At 35.0% G+C, this 24,868-nt stretch overlaps 2 protein-coding genes across 4 annotated transcripts; one reads left to right on the forward strand and one right to left on the reverse strand.

Annotated features, from left to right (window-relative positions):
• Positions 1-7,245, forward strand: LOC100781929 (vacuolar protein sorting-associated protein 24 homolog 1). 2 transcript variants are annotated; one of them, XM_003527090.5, is made up of 7 exons: positions 1-256; positions 656-868; positions 957-1,033; positions 1,549-1,651; positions 6,458-6,579; positions 6,726-6,914; positions 7,004-7,245. In XM_003527090.5, the coding sequence occupies exons 2-7, from the start codon at positions 757-759 to the stop codon at positions 7,082-7,084; spliced, it is 684 nt and encodes a 227-aa protein (XP_003527138.1). In that variant the 5' UTR covers positions 1-256; positions 656-756; the 3' UTR covers positions 7,085-7,245. The 2 variants fall into 2 exon arrangements, with proteins under 2 accessions (XP_003527138.1, XP_006582059.1); XM_006581996.4 differs by having other exon boundaries at positions 71-256; positions 766-868.
• Positions 7,246-10,855: 3,610 nt separating this feature from the next.
• LOC100782461 (tudor domain-containing protein 3) lies at positions 10,856-20,487 on the reverse strand. 2 transcript variants are annotated; one of them, XM_006581997.4, is made up of 6 exons: positions 19,996-20,487; positions 19,318-19,485; positions 13,453-13,669; positions 12,545-12,796; positions 11,818-12,086; positions 10,856-11,288 (listed from the first exon to the last, which is right to left on the reverse strand). In XM_006581997.4, the coding sequence occupies exons 1-6, from the start codon at positions 20,263-20,265 to the stop codon at positions 11,127-11,129; spliced, it is 1,338 nt and encodes a 445-aa protein (XP_006582060.1). In that variant the 5' UTR covers positions 20,266-20,487; the 3' UTR covers positions 10,856-11,126. The 2 variants fall into 2 exon arrangements, with proteins under 2 accessions (XP_006582060.1, XP_014632115.1); XM_014776629.3 differs by having other exon boundaries at positions 12,545-12,805.
• Between the last annotated feature and the right edge of the window lie 4,381 nt (positions 20,488-24,868).

Here is a 24,868-nt window from a genome sequence, read left to right on the forward strand (position 1 = left end):
AAGTAGACTAACCAAGTATGGAGTTTTGCCGTGTTCGAGTATTACAATTGTTTATGGGCATCCAACATGTTTAATATTTAAAAAGAAAATAATTATTAATTTTGTAACAAAAAGAATTTGTTAAATTTCAACATGAACAAATGGTTCATAAAACGCATTTGACACGAAGCTAATCGCATCGCGCCTCACCTCCACTGCTGCATCTCAGAATCGGGACGCCGTCTTCCTCACTACATCGTCCCTATTAGCACACTAGGTAAGTCCCTAATTGTTTTTATTATAAGATGCTTTTCCTTGTTGTGGTGCTCAAATATGATTTGGGGTTTAGGAATTGAGATTACTCTTGATATTGAACTTGGGGTTTTGGGGAATGAAATTGAAGGATGTTAATAGGTCTGAGATTGTAATTCGTGAATTGATTGAATCTGTTATGTTTCTACAATTAACTAATCTATTATTAGGACCACCCCTTCATTTGATTATTGAAATTGCTACTTTAGCCGTTAATTTTGCTCTTGGTATTTTGAACAAATTTTTTGCGAACTAAATCCCTAACTTTGCTTCTGAATGAGTCTGAAGGTTAATTATCTTTGTTTGCATTATGTGTTCTGCCTGTTATTGTCTAAGAAATTGATAATCCTGGTAATAATTATAGATTTTGCCAAAAAGATCAAATTTTGAAGCAATTGTTTTTGTGGGCAACATTCATTCTTTCCTATCCCTCGAAAAATCAATTTTCGGCTTCGGGCATCGGAAATGGAGAAGGTGATGAACATTCTGAAGCCGAAGCCAAATCCGCAGCAACTATTGAGGGATTGGCAGCGCAGGCTTCGCCAAGAGTGTCGCAACATTGAGCGCCAAATTCGCGGTACTCCTCTCTCAAAACCCTAATTAATTCCCCTTTTTTGTATTTAGTTTTGGTTATGCTTGATTTTGTGTTTATGGGTTTCTATTAGATATACAGAGAGAAGAAAAAAATGTGCAGAAGGCTATTAGAGAAGCTGCAAAGAGGAATGACATGGGCTCTGCAAAGGTTTGCTTATTTGCTTTTTTATTTTTTGTTTGTGAATTGTAATTTGTTTATTTGCTATGGATATACTATTTTTAGTGCAAGTGATATTTTTTAATTTTTTATTTCTTTGGGTAGTGTCATGATTTGACTGAATTTGAGGGATTGTGAAATGTGTGACATGGTGATCACCATCTAAAATGTGTTTGTTGAATACCTGAGTTGTGAGTAGAGTTGGTCCTAAATGCCAGGAAGATTTAATGGCATCTTCATGTGTATGAAATACATTTTTCGTCTCGTTTGTTGCATGTAGGTGTGTAAGATATTATTTGCCTTTTTATGTGATATTTTGCTGTAAGTGGGCTTGTTAGGACTAGTCACATTATTCAATAAACTAATAATGAAGCTATTTTTGGTTTGTGCTAGTTTATGACCTTTTAGGCGGTGATTTGTTATCTGTTAAGATTTAAAGGTTCAAAGGATAAGGTCAGTATTTTGAGAAACATTTCTCCTTATTGTGATATTTGTGCAATTTGCAGGCACTTGCCAAGGAACTTGTGAGATCTAGGCAAACTGTGAACCGCCTTTATGAAAACAAAGCACAAATGAATTCAATATCAATGCACCTTGGAGAGAGTGTTGGTAGGTTTTTTCATGTTTTATTAGCCTTAACTTAATTTTTCCTTATAGCAAATAAGGATTGTCTAAGTTAGTTACTTGTGTTTAATACCAGGTTCTTGATAAGGTTAAATTACTTAGTAGCTCCCTGAACTATTTGCAAAGCAAATTTATAAATAAGTCCCTAAACTGTTAAATTTTTTAATTCGGTCCCTTATTATGTAAACCTTTTTAGTCCCTATAATCTAAAACCACCACAAATGGTCATTTTGTGGTGGTTTTAAGTTGCCAAAAAGTAACCTTAGGGACCTACTTTTTCAATTTAGGGTCTAAATTCAAAAAAGATAGTTTAGGGACCTATTTGAAATTTCACAAAAAAGTACAGAGACCTACTAAATAATTTAACCTTTTGATAATTCATCTTTAACTGAATAACTTTAATTTTCTTTAACCCATCTTGTTAACTGAATGGTATTAGTAAATTTGTCAACATAATTGAATTTGTTGATGATTAGATTTTTGGTCGTTAGGAAAATGATCGCCTGACTATTGGCTGCTTCTGTCTTTAGTTTTTTGGGTAGAGGGGATAGAATGATTAAGAGGTTAATCTAGTGTGCAACATATAGATGAGTTTGAAGTTCTGTCTTGTGATTCATTTAGAACAACCTTCTTGGAAGTCAAAATTAAGGTTATTTTTTATTGTCTTTAAATTTTCCAATTCAATACAAATTATGATTCACTATTCAAAAATTAACTTGGTGATTCATGATTTTGAATAGTGAATCATAATTTGTATTGAATTGGAAAATTTAAAGACGATAAAAAATAACTTTAAATATATCATATAGATGATATTTAGTGTTCAATGTAATACTTTTAAACTAAAAATGGATAAACTTCACCTTAAGCCTTATGAAACTAAATTACTACATTAGTTATACATGAGTTTAAACCTCTATTTTAGAATAATGAAAACAAAGCAATGAAGTAGCAAAACAGAGTACATGCATTGAAAGAGTGAGTGACAAATAAAGTAGCATAAGTTGAGTGGTGCTCCTTCAATTTCTTTTCATTTAACAATTTAAGCTTATATGAATTTTCAATTTCTTTCATGAGAATTGGTGAAATAAAAGTAAAAAAGAAAAAAAAATAAAGAATTGAGAATCATGTGATTCGTATCAATGATACAATATTATATTGATTCAGTCATGTATTGTAAGATCTGAGGCCACTTAAGACTCATCTTATGATACAAATCATTAGGTAGCTAAATTGTATCGAATTGCAGGATTCAAATCGTGAATCGTAAGATTCCAAAACTATCAAAATCTTAAGATTCCAATCATTCTTATTTCTTACTCATAAGATTGTATGATTTTACATTTTTTTCTGGCCAAATCTGACACGGTTTTGTGTGATCAGTGAGGTACTCATGAAATCTTTGAAATTGAATGATTCAATCTTACTAAGTTTGCAGAAACTGAACGGTATTTGTTGAAGACATGTTCCGTTAAACCACAGAGCCTTTCATACTTTTTCATTTGGCTAGCCTCTTTAATTTTCTGCTCTTATGTTCACAACATATTCTGGTTTCCACTTCTTGGGGTTTATTTATTTCTCTGTTTGGTTTTGTTTCCTTCTGGGTTTTCTGGGGTTTGATACAACTACTGATCTCTGTTCTTCCTTCTCTTGTTTTTGTTTGTTTGCTTCCGGTCAAAATTCTGCTTTTGCTTGGGACCTTGGGTTTGACTTCTTTTGGGTATTGTGTTGAGTTTTATCTGTTGTTAAAGAACTTATGTCTTTTATATTTGGAATTGTTAAATTGTGACTTATAAGTTTTATGCTCTTTCAGTATACTTAAATTTAGTAATGATTTTAATGTTGTTTGCCTTATGCATTTGTTTTAATGCACATATATAAATTTGCATTTTAGGTAGGATATAAATTTGCATTTTAGGTAGGATATTATGATTTATGTTACATTTCCACGATTTATGGTTTTTCACCCCCTCTTCCTGATCTTAGGTTGGATCTCAATTTTTTACTACCTTGCGTGTCATTCCATGATGTTCCCTCTGATTCCAATCCATATGAAAAATGCGTTTTGGTATGATTGGTCAGTGGGAATGCACAATGTTGGGCATAGAATTGGTGAACTCAGATGAGCATGCACAGGAAAAAGCCTATTTTCTGTCTAAAAAAGAAACACCCACCTGACTTGTCCAAGTGCTGTGTTGTTTGACTACTTTTGCACTTTGTTTTAATTTGCCTGACTTCTGCATTCTTAGTGTTTTAGTTGTTACCAAAATTTATCTATATTTGATTATGAATTCAAACTTGTCAGTTGTCTTTCTCATTTGTCAAGTTTAATCAAATGTTAGTTGTAATTTTAAGGTTATTGTTATATGCATATGAATTTAATTTATTTGAAGATCTTACAATCTGCATTATGATCTCACATTTTATGTGTTTCACTCCCTCTGTCCATATGAGTATATGAATCAATGACATCGTAATGTTATTTTAAAACATGTCTTTTTATAAATCATTTAAACTTAAGGAAACTTAGAAAGACATTGAAGTGACATATGACAAGAAAAAAATTTGTTGTATATTGTTTTACATATAAGATGCCATTTTTCAGGCATAACTGAACTTTAGTCACAAGTAAATATTCAGGGAGTTTCTTTCATATAATGTTGATAGGACTCAAAATCTACAACTACCTTACATTTTATTCTTCTTAAGTAACTAAATAAAATCCATAAAATTAAATTCATATGAAAATCAAAACTAAATGATAAAAGAATAAAGCTTCACTGTAACTCATACCCCCTTTGTGGCAAATCTTTATGGTATACTATGGGGAGGAAATATCAAATTGTTCTGTCTAATTTGTAAGCTGAGTGGGGCCTTTAAAACTAAGACAGAGGGAAGGCTTGTTGAGGGTTAGAGTCGGATTTGTATATTGTCTTGTTCAGCTTTCCTTGCTTTAGTACTTTTTATTTGGCTTGATGCGAATGTGGCAAATCATGTGTGTAATATTCTCACTGTATTTGTTTATTACAAATGTTAAATACAGTATTTAAATTAACAAGGTTTTTTTAGCTGTGAACGCTTTTGCAATTAGTCATCGTGTCAGATTGTGTTTTTAGAATTTGGTTTTTTTGGAAATTGTTGAGAATCAGGAATTTAATGTATAATGATGTGATAGGATATGATATCTAATTTAGAGGAAACTGAATATCCTCTAATTATGTGTAATTAATACCACCTGTCTATATAAACAAGCATCCGCTGGGTACTCTGACACATGGTTTCAGTCTCTTGCTGATAAAAAAAAATGGTTTCAGTCTCTTATCCCTCTATATTTTCTTTCATTTTACATGGTATCTAGAGTTAGGTTGAGGGAATAAGGAAAAACCATCCTCATCGGTGATCCCTTTTGCTCGCTACCTTTCTCCTATCAGTCTTTTTCTTGTTTCCGGTGGACCTTTCTGGTCGTTGCACTTATTCTGGCGCTTTCCGATGACCCTTTCTCCTTATCCAGTGACTTTTCTGGCTGCTGTCACTTTTCCGACAGCCTTTTTCCGGATTTCGGTGGAGCTCTCCACTTGCCGCCCTTCTTCCAACGGCCTTTTTCCGCATTCCAGTTGACCTTTCTGCTTGCTGCCCCTTTTCCGGCCGCAGCTTCCGTCCTTCACCGGAGCTCCGGCAACCTTTCCGACAGGTGACCCCACCACCAGCATCGTCGTCCACCAATCTACACGATGGTGGCTACAGCATCTCGATCGGGCTTGCGACACTCCTTCATGGGCTGCGCTTCTTTGGCACGTGGCGCATTGTCTTGGGCTGCACTTCTACTGCAGGAGTTGCCCCTCTCGTGTGAGCATAACCTGAGAATTTTGCCTCAAACAAAGCATCCTTGCGGACACACCATTGGAACTTGGTTCTGTTTACCCTTCTTCTTTAAGTACTGTTTGGTTTGCGATTTTGGGTACTGTGCAGTCCATTTTTTACGTGTTTTGCATTGTTGCGAAGAAGTTTCCAGTCGCCTATCCTACCGCCGTCTCTTTTCAGCGTGTTTTCTGGGCACAGCCTTTATCTCACTGCTCATTTTCCAACGAAGAACTTTTTGGTCGCCTATTCTGTCGCTGTCCTTTTCCAGCGTATATCTCAGTGACTTATCTCGCTTCACTGTCACTTTATGATGATTTCATCTCTTCAGTTTGAATAATTGGGTCTCCACACTTCATTTGAAGCTTCCAAATCTTGGTTTTAAGAAGATCGGAATTTGCTTTGGATTTACTTAAGCTGATGGGTGTTCCAGCTCTCTCTACCTAGCAATATTCCCCGATTTCACCAAGATCCCTGAGTTGTCTTCAAAATGTTGGTTTGAAGCATCCAAATGTGGTTCTTAAGTAGGCTGGAACTTGCTTGCCATAAATTTCTTAGGCTGATGGTTATTCCAGCTCTTTGGCAATGTTATCTTTCTAGCAATATTCTCCAACTTCGCCAACATCCCTGAGTTGTCTTTCAAACATTGTTTTTTGGTGGAACTCAATTTTATGTTTTTATTTATTAGTTGGGAATAAATTTTCTTGTAACAAAGCTTTAGATTGAGGGGAGTGTTGAGAATCAGGAATTTAATGTATAATGATGTGATAGGATTTGATATCTGATATAGAGAAATTGAATATCTTCTAATTATGTGTAATCAATACTACTTGTCTATATAAACAAGAATCCGCTGTGTAACATGGTTTTAGTCTATTAACTCTATATTTTCTCGCATTTTACATAAATTAATGACTTTGGTTGTTTTTGCAGCAATTGCTCGTACTGTGGGACATCTATCAAAGAGTGCTGAGGTTATGAAGCTTGTCAATAATCTCATGAAGGCTCCTGAAATGGCGGTGACAATGCAAGAGTTCAGCAAAGAAATGACAAAGGTATGCCTGCAATCCTTTTAATGCCGAAGAAAAATACCACTTTTCAATCTTTTCTCCCTTCCCTGTGTTTAGTGAAGATAGTTACATACATGTGTTTAGTGAAGATAGTTACATTGGTAGTTATGGGGAATGTTTGTCTCGTTCAGGCAGGAGTTATCGAGGAGATAGTAAACGATGCCGTCGACTCAGCGCTAGATTCTGAGGACATAGAAGATGAGATAGAAGAAGAAGTTGATAAAGTCTTGACCGCAATAGCTGGTGAGACAGCTGCTCAACTTCCTGAAGCTGTGAGGAAAGAGAGGGTGAAGCTACCTGCTCAAAGTGTTGGCGCAGAGGTTCGCGCAATTAGTCCATTTTCCTTATAAACAAGGCTCTGTCTTGCCTCACACTTAACACCAATTATGGAATTCAATATTATTTGCAGGAAGATGCTATAGCTGAGGGTGTTGATGATGAAGAAGAAATGGAAGAAATAAGGGCCCGGCTTGCTAAAGTTCGATCATAATCAAGTTTCTAATTTCGCAGCCTCTACCTTGTACCCTGGTATGTTATAAGAGAGAGATGTTAACAGGTTTATTGTAACCTATTTGTCATATCTATATTGAAAATGACAATTGATAACACTAATGGGAAAGATGGTATTGGAATGTGCAGTTTGTATGTAAATTACACAGAGTTCTTGAAAGTGTGTCAAGCTATATTGTCTTTCTTCTTAATTTTGTTAATAAGATAATAAGCACGAAGTAACTTCATCTATGATTGAGGATTTATTGCATAACATCTGGTTCTATGTAAAAGTTAGTTACTTTCTTTTTTATTTCTCGGGGAGCTTTTTCAATCCAGATCTTTATAAGCAACTTATGAAAACATGTGCTTTTGAATAATTTTTTATAATATGTTTTTAGTTTCTCAAATATAGGAGTATTCTTGTTTTAATCCCCAAAATGAAAGTTAATTTTTCAGTCCTTCTGCACATGTGCCAAAGGGATTTTCTTCCTGCACCTAACATATTTCAAGAAAACCAAAAATACCTTGCGTATAGCCTACCCAGAAAATTACGTATAGCCTTACGTATAATTTTAAATAAAAATAATAGGTTTAACAAAAATTTATATATGTAAGAAAATATATTATTAAATCAAAATTAATTATTATAAAATTTATTATGTAAACTTATATATGTATTAAATATATATTAGAAATTTTAGTGTTATATTAAGTGACATTAATTATTTTTTTAATATAATTGATTTATTAGATTAATTGGTTAAAGTGTTGTGTTAATATCATGAAAGTCATAAATTCGAGACCTACATGAATTATTATTTTTAGATTATTTCGTAAAACATATTTTTAATAATCGGTATGGTCCATACAAATTGATCATACATATTGACAATCCGTATTTTTTATTTTCTCGAAATATGCTCTGGGTGCAAGAAGAAATAAAATCCCTATTCCAAATAGGGTATATTAAATTTGTAATTTGTAGTAACTTTTGACTGCCCATGATTTGATTTTTTTTTTATTTATTTAAATTTTGAAGTTGGTTTTTGACGGTTTTAAACCATCACAAATTAACAATAATAATATAAAAAAAACCTATGTCCATCATCCCTGTCCATCATCCCTTTCCTCATCCCCGCTTCCCAAAACTCAGACTCTTGGCATGTTTTTTGGAACTGAAGACATCAATTGGGATCTTCCAATTCCCTGATTTTTTATACAATGAGCCTGAGTTTCTTCTTAATTCCATCTTTGCTTTGTTTACTTGTTCTCTCTCAGCCTCCCACCTATACTTGCACAAAATTATCAAAATATAAAAATCAAGGCACGACATTTTAGGAGATTCATCTTTTACGTACATGTATCATAATTCATAAACATTAAAGAAAAAATGACAAGGGTTATTGGTCAATGTTTGGAAACTTTTGGACTCTAAATTTTATTAACACAATTCATCCCAATTTCACCCAACACAATTCATCGAATTCTTCATGCACTTTATCAGCACCCACAAACCAACAAAGGATGACAAATATTGGTTCATTGACGAGTCCCTCTCTCATTGACATTTCGTTGAGCATCTGATGCTCTTGAAAGCGCTGCAATTTTTTTAGGATCTCGTTGCAAAGTCTCGTTGCATAACTAACACATCTCTTATTTGTTCCTCAAAAATTTCACGCTCAGTTGTGCCCACACAACCCTCATAGAACCTCTTGGAATCGCCGACTGCATTGTAATTACGATTTCAGTTCCTGTTACAAGATCAAGATGGAGAGATCTAGATGAACGGCGTCACGATGTTGACATTGGAACAAGGCTCATTTTCTGTTTTATTTGCATCGTGAGGAGTTATTGGAACAAGGTTCTTTTTTTTATTTTTGCAATTAGTGGCGGTTTTAAACCGTTGGAAAACATATTTTAAACTTTAAATTATAAAACCAAAATTTGGGGGTCAAAAGCCACTACAAATTGCGTATCAAATATTCATATACTAATTGCATATGGAGAAAGGGACTAAAAATGTAAATTTTAATTTGAAAGATTAAAAAAGATAAATCCCTAATTCGAGGGATCAAAAATATATTTAAGTTTTTTTTATATTCTGGTTGAATATATCTTACAAATCACTTGAGTCATCCTCCCGATTTTTGAATTCTTGAAATTCTTAATCAACACATGTTATAAGTGCTTAAAATTCCATAAGTTACTGTATTTGGATACATAAATTGAAAAGCACTCCAACAATGTTAAAGTATTTGGGACCTTGATATACCCAATTAGTCCTGTGCGTTCAGATTAACCTTTTTGAAATTTCACCACGAGTTTTGTCCAAGTGATAACTTTAGAGTCAGTTGAGAAGTGCAAACTTAATTCTATACTTTGGGTTTTTTTTTTAATTGCATACAAGAGTTGATGCAGTGATGCTGTAAAAATTAAGGCACTTGAAATTTTGGTAGTATTATTCTTTTCTATATTTATTTTTTTTTTATTTTTCTTAGTCAACTATTACAATATAAAATTTTATTGCATGTGATTTATTCCAATTTCAAATCTCTTTGTCATGTTTAATTACACGTGTATGACCTAAAATTGATCAAAATAATTTACGGTCATTGTATTAGATCCAATGTCCAATGAAATAATCATAATATATTATTTTATAGTATTTAATATAAATTGTCACTAATATTATTTTATAATATTTCAATCAAACAAATCTTAATCAAAAAGTTATTAAATTTATCTAAATGTTTTTATTCATGTCTCTCAATAACTTTTTCTCACTTATTTCTATATTTTTTAAGAATTTTATCTTTTTTTATTGTTGTATTGAAATTAATTGACTACAGTGAAACTTTGGATTATAAGATTAATTTTGAGCCAAAAACTTAATCACACTATAGCAATTTAAATCTAGTGATTGTTTATATCATATAAAAACTTAATATTTGTTTTTTCTTTTAGCTTTTATAAACCATGTTAACAAATGTTACCAAACTTAATTATTATTAAAGTATTTTCTCGTACATTTCTTTTATTGATTTACATTTGAAAAGAATTGTTTCTTTTTGTCATTTTTCTTTAACTCTTTCTGTGATTGAACCCCAACTATATTTTGTTGGCTTCGTCCCTTATATCAAGTACATGAATCAACTGATTCAACATTATTCCAACTGATAATTAGTAATCTCATTCAATTCAAATTTTGAGCATATAACTACATTAAATACAAGACACTCCTGCATCTCGCAGAATGCAATCAAGGCCTAAGTCAATATTGCAACTAACTTCGTCCACAACCTTTTTATTTTGGTTTTGTTCTGGCGCGGCATCCTTTTTCACACTGGCTGGTTTTCGACGAATTATGCCAAGAACGCAACGCCCAAGGAATCATGAATCATGAATCAAGAAATTCTTAAAGCTATACGGGCTAATGTTCAATTACTTATTCAGTACGAGCCTATCAAATTAAGCGTCTCCGTATTTTTATTTACTTATCTATTTTGTTTTGGTGAAACAATTTTCTCATTTTATAATAAGGGAGTAGTGTCCAAATTCAATTTAAAATCTCAAAACTCCAAATACTTGCGACTAATTCAAACATGATTTGTCATACGTAAGGTCTATCCGCTATCCACCATTTCTTAGAAGTTACAAATTTCTCTTCACTAATCACCATGGACCTATCACTAAACAATGCAAGTATATTATTGGATGACGAGATTCGGTAAGGTTGGAGTTGAGAATATCAGGGAGGCTAGTCAAACTATAGCTTATAAGCACTCGAACTCTGCTTCAGTATATTCAAAATAAGAAATGTGGTGATAAGTTCACTGATCAATCTATATGGAAAGAAAAGAATATAAATACCCAATTTATGATACATTTAACAAAGAAAGCACAAAGGTTGATCACCTTGAAAACTGAACCCTATGCTATCGATTGTCTTGTCGTTGGATTTTGCCCAAGGAACTCTTAACATATTCTGAAGCCAAGATTTTCATCTTCACAAGAAACACTTGAAACCAAAATCATGATAGTTAACCATGTCTTCCTCTCCCCCTTCCTCTACCCTTTCCTCTTCCCCTTCCCCTTCCCCTTCCTCCTTGCCCCATTTGATGGCTGCTGTCAGAATCCCTTTCATATGCGAACATACTCATCCTAATATCTTGTGCCTTGTCTTCATAAGTACCCCTTCCTACCTGAGCAACTCAGATATAAGATATTATAAGATATTGGACCAGTTATTACAAAGATAGAATCAATGATGAAAAGAAAGAAAAACAAAACAGAATAGTTCAAAAAAATCACTAAGAGGAAGTTTGGTAAAGGGGAAGATTTTAGTTTCTCAGAAATCTGAAGTTGGGAATGTATGCTTCCCATGTTTGGTTTATTATTTAAACAGAATAACAGTTTTAGAAAACACAGTTTCCTGGTAATTTGTTTACCTGTTTGTCACAAAATTATTCCCATGAGAGGTAAGAATCTAACTTTCCCAGGTTGGCAACAAATTTTAATGCTCTAAAATTTAATGTGATGAATAATTAAAGTTTCGAGGAAAATTCTGTTAAAACTAAATGTGAAAATCTTTGATTCCCAAGAAACATATATAAATATTCTTCAAAATATTTATTAACTAGTCAAACAAATTTTAGTCATTCATCATGATTCCAGGGCATAAAAAACTTTCCTTCAACCAAACACATCCAAAGACTAGAGTAAGCTACTCACCCGAGAATCTTCAAGGTCTAGTTGATTTTGAAGCTGTCTAGCAAGATGCTCATCACGACTGATATCTAGATCCCAGTCTTTAATAGAAGGCTTTGTCTGGGCCTTTCTGTTTTCATATTCTTCCAGAGTGAATACAACTGGATCTTCTTGTTTCCCCTTGCCCCTATGTTTCCAACCCCTATGATGTCGATCATTCTGACTTGGGTGATTTAACTTCTGAAGTAACTTTTGGGCAGCTGCTTGATTTTGAACAGGAACAGATTCCACAACTGTAAATGGGTCAAACATCAATATCACATTAATACCATCAGAGAGAAAGGGCAACGAATAATTAATAAAAACGGGATTTAGGTGAAAAAGGCATGAATTTTATTCCTATTTTATATTGCTTCTGCAACTTAATTGATCAGTTTATTCCCAAAGTGATGCAGAAAGTCTCATTGCTCATCAAATAAAACATCCAACCAGTGAGTCCCAATTCCAGGGCATTTGTGTATGGGTTTTGATTAAGCTTTGTTTATTATATATATAGACACTCCTTTATAACTTGGCATGTGGCAAGCAAATTTCATTTCAACCAACAAAAATAACAGATGAAAAGAATATCAATTATCAATTCCAGATTGACATTTCCTGTTGTGGACTCAATTTCCGATGCACCTCAAGATAAATGTATCAAATGTATACCAAAAGCACTTGGAAGAAAAATATCACACAAAGGAAGCACCTTCTTTTGGCCTTGTGCCTGAACTACTACTAGCCTTGTCTTCAGCTCTTTCTTGAGGTGGTTTGGATTGTAGATTTGCATCTGCTTTCTGATTAGGGTCTTGCTGGAAATCAGGTGGTCTCAACCCAGCTTCACCAACCACAGCAATTGGCTTACGACTTCTACTAGAGTTATAATCTGCAGTACTTGTTGGTCTCATCTCAGCTTCACCAACCACAGCAATTGGCTTACGACTTCTGCTAGAGTTATAATCTGCAATACCTATTTGAGATCAGTGTTTTTGTCAACTCCATGCAAACTATTACGAATAATGAACAACAAACAATACATTTAGTGTTTGAAGGTCTGTTGTCACAACACAAATAGGGTATCCATACTCATTCGAGCAATCATTAAGACTAGTAAATTTCACTAACTTCCCTTGAGATTAATGAAACCTGCAAATTACCCAATAGTTTTCCCTTGATGGTTTATTTCAATGAAACCTGCAAATTTCACTAGTTCATGTCTGAATTTTTTTTTTCTCCATATAAGATGGCCTGAAAAAATTTTAATAGGAGGTATCTGTATTACAAAAACTAACAATGTGATTGGTGTAATATTAAAAATTTGAAGGGTTGTTTTTGTAAGTTTTCTAAATATTGGAGGTCAATGTAATTTACTACATCAAGTGGTCCTCACAAATAATAAGTAAAAACTGAAATAGCCTTGTTAAGAGGAGACATAATAAACAAATATAACGATGTACTTGTATATCAATTCCAATTCTGTGCTAATAATAAGAATTGTTTGATTATGAGCAATAATGATAAACCAGAATCACAACCAATGTTTAAGAAAAAAGCAGAGCACACATTACACACTGGAAAATAAAAGAGAAAGAAAGACAAAAAAATGTTCCTTTTGACCTGAAGAAGATCCAACCTGCAGCTTCACAAACTGTGGAGGACCACCTGTATCTCGATTCTCTAGCTTTCTTAAAGATGATCGGGAGAATCCTGAATATTTTTGGTTCATCTCCCATTCTTCATAGAGCGATTGAACAACACCTCCTAATACAGTCAATACTTTAGGATTTAAGCAAACAATACCATTGTGAACCGCAACTTTATTTTCCAAACGAATCTGTCCAATGGAAACACAACAACAATATCATAAAAGGAAAAACTGATTAAGAATACACACATACAAGTACAGATTCATAGAACAAACACATAACATCGGAAAGCAATAAATCATGTAATCAATGAGGTATCAGCATGTGTTAGGAATTCTCTGCTATGAACAGTATTAGCTAAGTAGAGAGAAAGAGATAGGGAGAGTTAGGTGTTTGGGTCGAAGAACAGAAGGAATGTTCTTCTGGTTTATTGATCTGCAGAATTACAAATGGAACTCAGAGAAGCCCTCTTCTCTCACACAACGACACTTCCTTGTTTAACAAACTAAACTCAATGCTGATCCTAACCTAACTATCTCTCGAGGATCTATTTATCCTCCTTCTAACTTCCCTAACTGAATTAACTGCCTCTAACAGTATTAACTGATTTAACAGTTCTTTTAGACCTGTTGGAATTACACACATTGTATGGGTAGTTGGTTCCACACATTGAATGGGTAGTTGTTCCAACAAAGAATAGTTATTAATGTACCTAGTTAGTCACATATTCATGTATCTAGGAATTCGCATGCATGTACATAGGTACTAGAACTTTATTAATATTCTTGTAAATTTCACATTGTATTTGCTCCCTAAGTCTATATAAATACAGATCAGCTGAGTGGGTTAAGCACTCAAGCATTTCACAACCTCTAGTCTCTTCAATATGGCATCTAGAGCCACCTTGTTTGTTCTTTAAAGGTTTCTGCATTTGCTCAGCAGAACCTAAAGTCTCGTTTTTGTCCCTTTGTCCAAACAGCAACCTCAATATCCAAAAGTCCCTTCCACCGACCTGCCCACTATCCAAGGCCGCCTTGGTCACCCTCACCAAAAATCGCTGGCCTCTCCTCTTCCTTCCTAGGTGATCAGTTCTTCAATTAGACAACTCTTTGACAAGTGCTGAAATGGCTTCAAACTCTCAAAAAACGGATGGTCCTGCCTTCTCTATCTTTGGAGCACCAACAATCACTTCAGAAAAATTGAATGGAAAAAATTATTTAGCATGGTCAGCCTTTGTTGAACTTTGGTTTCTTGGCCAAGGTTATCATGAACATCTAGAGCAATCCTCAGAAAAGATTTCAGAAGACAAACGCGAGCAATGGAAGAAACTTGATTATCAGCTTTGTGCTCTCTTGTGGCAATCTGTTGAGCCAACTATATTGACAAATTTCAGAGCCTTCAAAACTTGTTATTCTTTCTGGAAAAAGGCACAAAGTGTTTTTGCTAATGACATTCAACAATTGTATGATGCTGCTCAGAAATTGGTCACTCTTAAACAAACTGATCATGACATGGTTGCCTATGTTTCAAAAGCCCAATCTACAGTGGAGGAGTTAAAATTATCATTGGAAGCCGATAAACTTGAAAACATAAAGACAAAACTTGATAATCTATATATGGTGTTGGTACTACGTGAGATGCATCCAGATTTTGATCATATTTGTGACCAAGTCTTAACTGGCCAAGAAGTTCCTTCTCTAGAGAATTTAATTACCTGGCTCCTTCGAATCCCCTCACAAAGAATATGAGGAAATCCAGTTGACAGTATTGAAACTTCTGCCATGGTATCTAATCAAGGGGGACGAGGTGGTCATGGAAACCGAGGAGGATAAGCTGGAAGAGGAGGTCGCCCTCAATGCTCTTACTGTAAGAGAGTGGACCACACACAAGACACTTGTTATTCTATTCACGGATTCCCCGGAAAATCGGTGAATATTTCAAAGTCTAAAACATCTGAGATAAAGTTTTTGGAGGCTGACTATCAAGAGTATCTCCAGCTAAAAGCTGACAAGGAATCTCAAACATCATCTACTATAAGTGGTCATAACTCCACTGCCTTCATTTCCCAATTTGATAATAATCAAAGTCCATGGATAATTGATTTAGGTGCTTCTGATCACATTGCTGGTAATAGTTCTTTATTTTCATCCCTTTCTCCTCCTAAAATTCCCCATTTCATTACTTTAGCCGATGGTTCTAGAGTTGCAACAACAGGAATCGGCCATGTATCACCCACTTCTTCTTCGTCTTTAAACTTTGTTTTGCTTATACCTGGTTGCCCTTTCAATATAATATCTCTTAGTCAGCTTACTCGTTCTCGTAATTGTTCAGTAACATTTGATGCTAACTCCTTTGTCATACAGGAACGTGGTACAGGTCGAACGATTGGGGTATGACATGAATCTCATGGTCTTTACTACCTTAAGCCTAATCTTTCTTGAGTTTGTTGTGCTGCCACATCACCAAAGCTCCTTCATGAACTTTTGGGACACCCACATTTATCTAAATTAAAAATAATGGTTCCGAGTCTTGAAAAAATAAAGGACCTATTTTGTGAGTCATGTCAACTAGGAAAGCATGTTCGTTCTTCTTTTAGGCATGTTGAAAGTCGTGTTGATTTCCCTTTTTCGGTTATTTACTCTGATATATGGGGTCCTAGTCGTGTTTCGTCTGAGTTATAGATATTTCGTTACTTTCATTGATGAATTTTCTCGATGTACTTGGGTTTTCTTAATGAAAGAACGATTTGAAATTTTATCCATTCTCACTTCTTTTGTTAATGAAATTAAAACTCAGTTTGGTAAGACAATTAAGATCCCTATGAGTGATAATGCGAAAGAATACTTTTCTTCTACTATTTCTTCTTTTTTGTCAGTGCATGACATTCTCCATCAGTCCTCTTGTCCTCATACTCCTCAACAGAATGGCATTGCCGAAAGGAATAATAGGCATCTTTTTGAGATTGCTCGGACATTATTACTTCATGCCAATGTACCTGGCTGGCATTGGGGTGATGCAGTTTTGACAGCCTGTTTTTTGATAAATCGGATGCCTTCTTCCTCTATTAAAAATAAAATACCACATTCCATTTTGTTTCCTAAAGAACCGTTGTTTCATGTTGATCCACATATTTTTGGATGCACCTGTTTTGTTCATAACTTGTCTCCAGGTCTTGATAAGCTTGCTGCTTGAGCCATCAAATGTGTTTTCCTTGGATATTCTAGATTACAAAAAGGTTATCGATGTTACTCTCCTGTTCACAATTGTTATTATATCTCTGCAAATGTAACATTTTTTGAAGAAAAACTATACTTGGCTCCCTCCATGATTGAGTTCAATACTCTTCAAGAAGTTTTTCCTATTCCCTATATTGGTCCATTGCCTTCTTTGCAAGAATCAAAGTCAACTGTAGATTCTACCATAGATATTCCTGACAATCCTCCACTTGAGCAGACTCAAAGATCACCCATCGTATATCGACATCGTCCTCTAATTCCTGACGCAGAACTTAAAGGTAATGAAAGACCAGCTGAATCATGTCCTACTCCAGCAGACAACTCGACCATGGACCTACCCGAAGAGAATCTTGACTTGCCCATTGCTTTTAGGAAAGATACTCGATCTACACATAATCCTTATCCTATTTATAACTTCTTAAGTTATCATTGTCTCTCTTCTTCGTACCATTCTTTTGTTTCCTCTTTATCTTCTGTTTCTCTTCTTAAAAATCTTTGTGAAGCACTTGATCATCCAGGATGACAACAAGCCCTGATTGATAAAATGCAAGCTTTGGAGCATAATGGTACTCGGGAGCTGGTTCCTCTTCCCCCAAGAAAGAAACCTATTGGTTGTCGATGGGTATATGCTATAAAAGTTGGGGCCAATGGACAGATTGATCGCCTCAAAGCTCGATTGGTAGCCAAAGGTTATACCCAGATTTATGGCCTAGATTATGGAGATACTTTCTCCCCTGTGGCTAAAATTACTTTTGTTCGACTCTTTCTTGCCATAGCTGTCATCCGTCATTGGTCATTGTATCAGTTGGATATTAAAAATGCATTCCTACATGGGGAATTAGAAGAGGAGATTTATATGGAGCAACCATCGGTATTTGTTGCTCAGGGGGAATCTAGCTTGATTTGCAAACTTCAGAGGTCTCTTTATGGACTCAAACAATTCCCAAGAGCTTGGTTTGAAAAATTCAGCTCAGTTGTTCAGGCTTTTGGGATGAAACGAAGTGAAGCAGACCATTCAGTTTTCTACTGTTATACCTCATCGAGTAGATGTGTTTACTTGGTGATCTATGTAGATGATATAGTCATCACAGGAAATGACCAAGGAAAAATTGCTCAACTGAAGGAACATTTATTTAGCCATTTTCAGAATAAGGATTTGAAAAAACTTAAATATTTTCTTGGAATTGAAGTTGCTCAGTCAAAAGATGGGATTATCATCTCACAAAGGAAGTATGCGTTAGACATACTTAAAGAAACTGGTATGTCAGATGGTAGACCAATTGATAGTCCCATGGATCAAAAATTGCTACCTAATCAGGGGGAGCCTTATTCTGATCCTGAAAGATATCGGAGATTGGTTGGGAAGCTTATCTACCTCACTATTACAAGGCCAGATATTTCCTTTGCAGTTGGAGTGGTGAGTCAATTCATGCAATCTCCTCATAATGATCATTGGGATGCAGTAATTCAAATTTTGAGATACATTAAAAGGACCCCAAGACAAGGACTACTCTATGAAGACAAAGGAAGCACTCAAATAGTTGGATTTTGCGATGCAGATTGGGCAGGATCACCCATTGATAGGCGTTCCACTTCAGGATATTGTGTGTCTATTAAAGGAAATCTTGTCTCATGAAAGAGTAAGAAGCAAAATGTTGTTGCAAGGTCTAGTGCAAAGGCCGAATATAGAGCTATATGGTTGTAGCCACATGTGATCTCATTTGGATTAAACAACTTCTTCAAGAATTGAAGTTTGGAAATACTCAACAAATGAAGTTATGTTGTGATAATCAGGCAGCCCTACATATAGCTTCTAATCCAGTATTCCATGAGAGAACTAAACATATTGAGATTGATTGTCATTTTGTCCGGGAGATAGTCCTTTCTAAGGAAGTTATTACTAAACTCGTTAGTTCTAATGATCAACTAGCAGACATCTTTACAAAATCTCTAAGAGGACCAAGAATTCAAAAAAAAATTTCAAGCTTGGAGCAGTTGACTTATATGCTCCAACTTGAGGGGGAGTGTTGGAATTACACACATTATATGGGTAGTTGTTCCAACAAAGAATAGTTATTAATGTACCTAGTTAGTCACATATTCATGTATCTAGGAATTCACATGCATTTACATAAGTACTAGAATTTCATTAATATCCTTGTAAATTTCACATTGTATTTACTTCCTAAGTCTATATAAATATAGATCAGCTGCGTGGGTTAAGCACTAAAGCATTTCACAACCTCTAGTCTCTTCAATAGGACCCTTATTGAGTTTTATTCCTCCTCCTATACACTAATAGAGGTCTAGGTTCAGTTTGAGACTGACCTTGATCCTCTTTCCAAACAGCATGCCACATATATTAACCGTAAACCTGATCACTAACCAAGACAAATTTACGATGATCGACAGAATATAACACTACGAACTTGGGGAATGAACCCCTAACCACATGCATAAGGGACGTGACTACAGCTTCCGCTAATATAAGAATCTCTTAGAAATAAACAAACAGACCCTATGTAATGCATTCAGTCACAAAGTCACAATCATAAAGGTAGACGCAGTTGCAGCAATACATATAGTAAAAATGGGATTACCTTAGTACCCGGAACCACATTGTCGGGTATAGAAGGAATGTGAGAATATTCCACAGCAGTTATTTCGTAGTGACCATCAGTGAGACACAATCTGAGAACTCTCCTATCACCTGAGTTTTTCAAAAACTCATCCACACTGCTCTTAGATATGTCCCTCACTGAACTTATCTGCTAAAACCAACAAAACCCAATCATCCTTCCATTCAATTTTTCAAATAAATAAATACAAGCCACAACACCAACCCTTAAGTTTAACCCCGTTTATCAAACTACTCAGAAACTGAATTGAATCAAAGAGGAATGCTAGCGACACTCTGTCTGACACTCCTTATGTGATTGACTGAAATTTTCTAAAGTCACTAATTTTGGCAGTCCCATTTTAGAAGTGAGACCCATCAAAATTGACGATTTTATAAAACTACTCAGAAACTGAATTGCATCAAAGAAGAATGCTAGCGACACTCCCACACTGGCTATGTGATTGACTGAAATTTTCGGGAAATCACTCTTGGTGGGTCCCATTTAAGAAGTAAGAGCCACCAAAATTGATGATTTCCAACAAATTTCAGTCAATCACGCAAGAATGATTAGAAAGAAAGTGTCAGAGAGAGAGATGATGTCGTTAGCATTCCCCCAACAACAAAATAACAAAAAGAAATTAAAAGAAAAAAAAATTGCCTGAAGGACTTTGGGGCCGTGAAGGAAAGTGGAAGCGTTGCGAAGAAGAGAGGGTTGGGGCAAGGACTTGGCGGCGATGGATCTGAGGTCGGAATTGAGGAGCTCTGACTCAACAGAATCTACCAATCTGGAACGGTCATCAGCGAGTGCGGATTGAATGTCGATGATGGCCTTCAATCGGTCCGTATCTTCCAAACACCAACCTCGTTTTCTTAGGGTTTCTAACACCATTCCTCCTGAGTCCCAACCACGCGAATTCTCTTCCATCATCTCTGCGTGTGTGTTCGACTTCAACTGTGTGCTCGAGTTTCAACCGGTAGCGCAAGGCACAACCTTTCAAAAAACCCCAATGCTATTGGGGCATTTGGACTTGGGTTTCGATTTTAGGATATTGGGCTCACCTTAATAGTCCACAATTTGTTTGTTTTTTTATGCAAGTCTAGTTTGTTTTAAAAGAAATAGAGTGAAAATAAGAAGAAATAAATAGTAAATTGACGTGAGATTCACATTTTTTATATTTTATTTTAATTCAAAATTTTTACCTCAATTTATTTTTTTATATTATTTTCTACTCTATCGAACGATGGACCGGTAATGTTGAGCTAAAATAAAATGGGCAATTGCTAAATTTACCTTCCTAAATTAATGAGAATGCATCCTTTTTAAATGTTTATTTTTTCAGAAATACCCTACTTATTAAATCTACCTCCCTAATGCCTAAAAACCTCCCTTTTATACTTTTGATATTTTTTCCAGCAGTGGTCATCTATCGGAAGCTGATGCAATTTTCTAGCATGAGAACCTTTACGTATAGTATTAATTAAAAGGAAAAATTTGAGGATGCAAATGTCACTTTGTCGCACCTCAGGCAGGGATGTCAATCTTTCTAGGAGGGGCTTGCACTTGAGGGGCACTGGTTATATGGATTTGGGGAGGTTCATAATTAACCTAAAATAGGTGATGTTGATAGGGTTGAGTGATGAAGATCAACGTGGTTATTATAATTATTCTTCCTATTGTTATTGTTATTATTCCTGCAAGGAGTGAAAGAAACTCTAATAGAAATTGGAGGAAAAACTCAGTTTCTGGAATGATCTTCTCATACATCAAACCGAATGCTTACAAGATTAACTATATACACAAGCTAAATTAGAGTTAGTTGTAACTAACTATAAAACTAACCAAAAATAGAAAGTTAACAACTAAGTTAACAAAATTAGTTGGTAGAACTTGTCTAATCCTAATACCCCGTCTCAAGGTGGGCAATGTATATTAACAAGGCCCAACTTGCACACATTTTGCTTGAAAGGATTAGGATACAAGGCCTTAGTGAACACATATGCTAGTTGACATTCAGAAGGAACATGGGACAATAGAATGAGGCCTTCTTGAATCTTGATACATATCAAATGACAATCTACTTCAATATGCTTAGCTCTCTCATGAAAGGAGGGATTCTTGGCAAGCTGAATTGCAGACTCGCTATCAAAAAAGTGCAAAAAGGATCAGGAATAGGAAGATGAAGATCATCACAAAGGTACTTCAGCCACTGTAATTCACAAGCAAGAGAAGAAAGAGCTCTATACTCAGCTTCAGTAGAACTCCTAGAAATTGTGGTTTGTTTCTTAGCTTTTCAAGAGATCAAGGATTTGCCAAGAAAAATACAATAATCAGTGACTGATTTTTTGCTAATTGGGCATGTTGCCTAATCTAAATCAGAGAAGGCTTGGATCTTCAAGTCATTATCAACAGAATAGAACAAGCCTAAGCCTGGAGATCCCTTTAAACATCTCAAAATCCTTAAAGCAGCTTGTAGGTGAGGAGTTCTGGGCTTAGAAATAAATTGACTAACTTGCTGAACAACAAAAGCAATGTTTGGTCGAGTATCGATTAAGTAAATGAGTCTTCGAATAAGTCTCCTAAAAGAAGTGGCATCTTCTAGAAGATCTCCTTCATCATAATTCAATATAACAGAAGCATTAGCATGAGAATTTGGCTGGCTTGCAACCAGTAAGACCAAGTTCTGAAAGGATTTCCAAACAATACTTCCTTTGATTAAGAACCAAACCAGCCTAAGATCTTGCAACCTCAAAGCCTAAGAAAAACTTCAAATCACCCAGATCTTTAATGTGAAATTGATCATGAAGTTGTTGTTTGACTGAATTGATTTAAGCTAAATTATTTCCAGTAAGTACAACATCATCAACATAAACTAATAATGTTGTAAAATAAGAAGCAGTTTGTTTGACAAACAAGGAATAGTTTGAAGTACTCTGAACATAACCGAGTTGAAGGAGAGCAGAAGACAACTTCCGATTCCACTGCCTACTAGCTTACTTTAATCCATACAATGATTTCTGCAATTTACATACAAGGCTAGGATCAGAAATGTGCATGCCAGGTGGAGGTTTCATGTAAACCTTTTCATGGATGTCTCCATGTAGAAAGGCATTATCCACGTGAAGCTGCTGAAGATACCAATTGTTGGCAACAACAACAAACAAAAGAAACCGCACAGTAGTCAACTTGGCAACTGGTGAAAATGTTTCAAAAAAATCAACCCCCTCTGTTTGTGTAAAACTCTGAGCCACCAGCCTAGCTTTGTATCTCTCCAAAGTACCATCTGCCTTATATTTAACTTAGTAAACCCATCTACAACCCACAAGAGGCATGCCTGAAGGAAGCTTAACCAAAGACCATGTTCTATTAGCCCGAAGAGCCTGTAGTTTTGTCATCATAGCCTCTCTCCAACAATCAAATTTGTTTGCCTCTTTAAAGGAATGAGGCTCAGGATGAACAGAGATGGACACGCAAAAAGAAGTATGATCAGCATAACACTTAAAATAAGAAAGAAAGGATTGCAAAGGATAAGGAGTTGTAAAATGAGGAGAAGAATAAGAAGAAATAGTGCCACAATAGTAATCAGAAAAATAACCAGGAGGTGTTTTGAGTCTAGTAGAGAATCTGATAGGATCTGCAGTGATTGGAAATATGTCATTATTAGAAACAGATTCAGTAGAATAATTGGACAAAGGTTCTAGTACTTGATTCTGATTAGATAAATGTTGATGAAAATCTTGAGTTTAAGTAGAAATATCAACATCAACAAGAGAGTCAAAATTGGAAAAATCAGAAGAAACACCATTGAAAGTACCAGTGTTGGCAATAGTAAAAGGAAAAAATTTCTCATAAAAGATCACATTTCTTGAAACAAGAAAAGAATGAGAGTGGAGATTAAAAAGAAGATAGCTTTTTGTACCAGTCTTGTAGCCAAGAAAAATGCATTTGGAAGCCCTTTTATCAAATTTAGTTCTGCCTGAATCCAAAGTATGTGCAAAAGCCAGACAACCAAAAGTTATGAGGTTTGAAAAATCAGGTTTAGAACCAAAAACAAGTTGAAAAGGGCATTTGTTATGATTTAAAAAGGAGGATGGCAGCCTATTGATAATATAAATAGCGCATGTCTAATAGCATAAGACCAAAAATGAATAGGGAGTTTAGATTAAAACAACAAAGCACGACCAACATTTAAAAGATGCTGATGTTTTCTCTCAGCAATGCCATTCTGCTGAGGAGTCTCAAGACAAGATGTCTCATGAAAGATTCCATGTGTGGCAAAAAAAATCTATTAAAAAGAACTCCCTACCATTATCTAATCTTAATTTCTTCAATTTTACTGAAAATTGGTTCTAAATGAGGAGAATAAAGTTTGGAAGCACAATTTTAACCTCAACTTTAGATTTTTAGTAAGTAGATTCAAGTGAATATACTAAAGTCATCAACAACTGTTAAGAAAAATCGATGGCCTTCAAAAGAGGGAATAGAATAAGGGCCCCAAATATCAACATGAATTAATTCAAAAAACTTTGAGCTAATAGTGGTACTGATTGGAAAGGATAATTTCTTTTGCTTAGCATAATGACAAGTATCACAAGGATGAAAAGAATCAAAAGAAATTTCATTATATTGAGAACATAACTGGTGCAACACTTTATTTGAAGTATGGCCTAGCCTAGAGTGCCATAACATGGAACTATCAGTAGAATTTACAATAGAATCTTTAGAAAAAGAAAAAGAATTCAAATCATTGAAATCCTGCAGATGGAAGAGACCATGATGTTGCTTAGCTACTCCAATCATCTTGAAGTTGGAGGTCTGCACAATTAGACAAATGAATTTACAGAAAATGACTAAGCAATCAATAGTGCTAAGAAGCTTTGAAATGGAAACAAGGTGAATAGAGAAATGGGGAACATACAAAACATTCTTTAAAAGCAAATCACCTAACTGAATGTCACCAGCAAAAGATGCAGTAACGAAACTATTGTTAGGAAGTCGAACATGAATAGGTTTGATCTTCTTAAGAAATGAAAAAGAAGATTTATCAGGACATATATGGTCTGTGGCACCACTATCAAGAATCCAAATAGAAGAGACAATACCTAACTGATTAACCACAGAATGTTGAATGTGATTAACAAAAGTAGAAGAGTCCTTGATCGACTGAAGAAGAGCTATGATGGCATTGTATTGATCTTTGGACAAACGAAACAGGTCTCGACTGGAACTGTTCTCCAAGAAACCATGTTGTGAAGCTGTATCAAAATCCGCTTCAGCCAAGCTAGCAAAAGATTTGAAATTTGAAGAACCCCCTTTACCACGGTTTCTATATCCAGCAGGAAATCCATGCTTGAAAAAACATTCTCGACAATATGATTAGTTTTTCCACAATAAGTGCAAAGCTTATTGCCTTTAGATCCTTTACCAGAATTACCAGGAATCTTGTTATGATTGGAAAAAATCTTACTGAAGAAGGTGGAATTGTCACTGTTTTTAATAATGGAAAAAGCAACAGTATCAATAGGTAATTGAG

Source organism: Glycine max, chromosome 6, assembly GCF_000004515.6.
Source record: "Glycine max cultivar Williams 82 chromosome 6, Glycine_max_v4.0, whole genome shotgun sequence".
Classification (NCBI taxonomy): domain Eukaryota; kingdom Viridiplantae; phylum Streptophyta; class Magnoliopsida; order Fabales; family Fabaceae; genus Glycine; species Glycine max.

Coding starts and splice junctions, on each gene's coding strand:
- LOC100781929 (XM_003527090.5), top strand. CDS start 757: ATGGAGAAGGTGATGAACATTCTGAAGCCGAAGCCAAATCCGCAGCAA. Junction 869..956: donor CATTGAGCGCCAAATTCGCG/GTACTCCTCTCT, acceptor GGTTTCTATTAG/ATATACAGAGAGAAGAAAAA. Junction 6,580..6,725: donor TCAGCAAAGAAATGACAAAG/GTATGCCTGCAA, acceptor TGTCTCGTTCAG/GCAGGAGTTATCGAGGAGAT.
- LOC100782461 (XM_014776629.3), bottom strand. CDS start 20,265: ATGATGGAAGAGAATTCGCGTGGTTGGGACTCAGGAGGAATGGTGTTA. Junction 13,670..19,317: donor ATGTGGTTCCGGGTACTAAG/GTAATCCCATTT, acceptor TCCATTGGACAG/ATTCGTTTGGAAAATAAAGT. Junction 12,806..13,452: donor GCAGGTTGGATCTTCTTCAG/GTCAAAAGGAAC, acceptor GATCTCAAATAG/GTATTGCAGATTATAACTCT.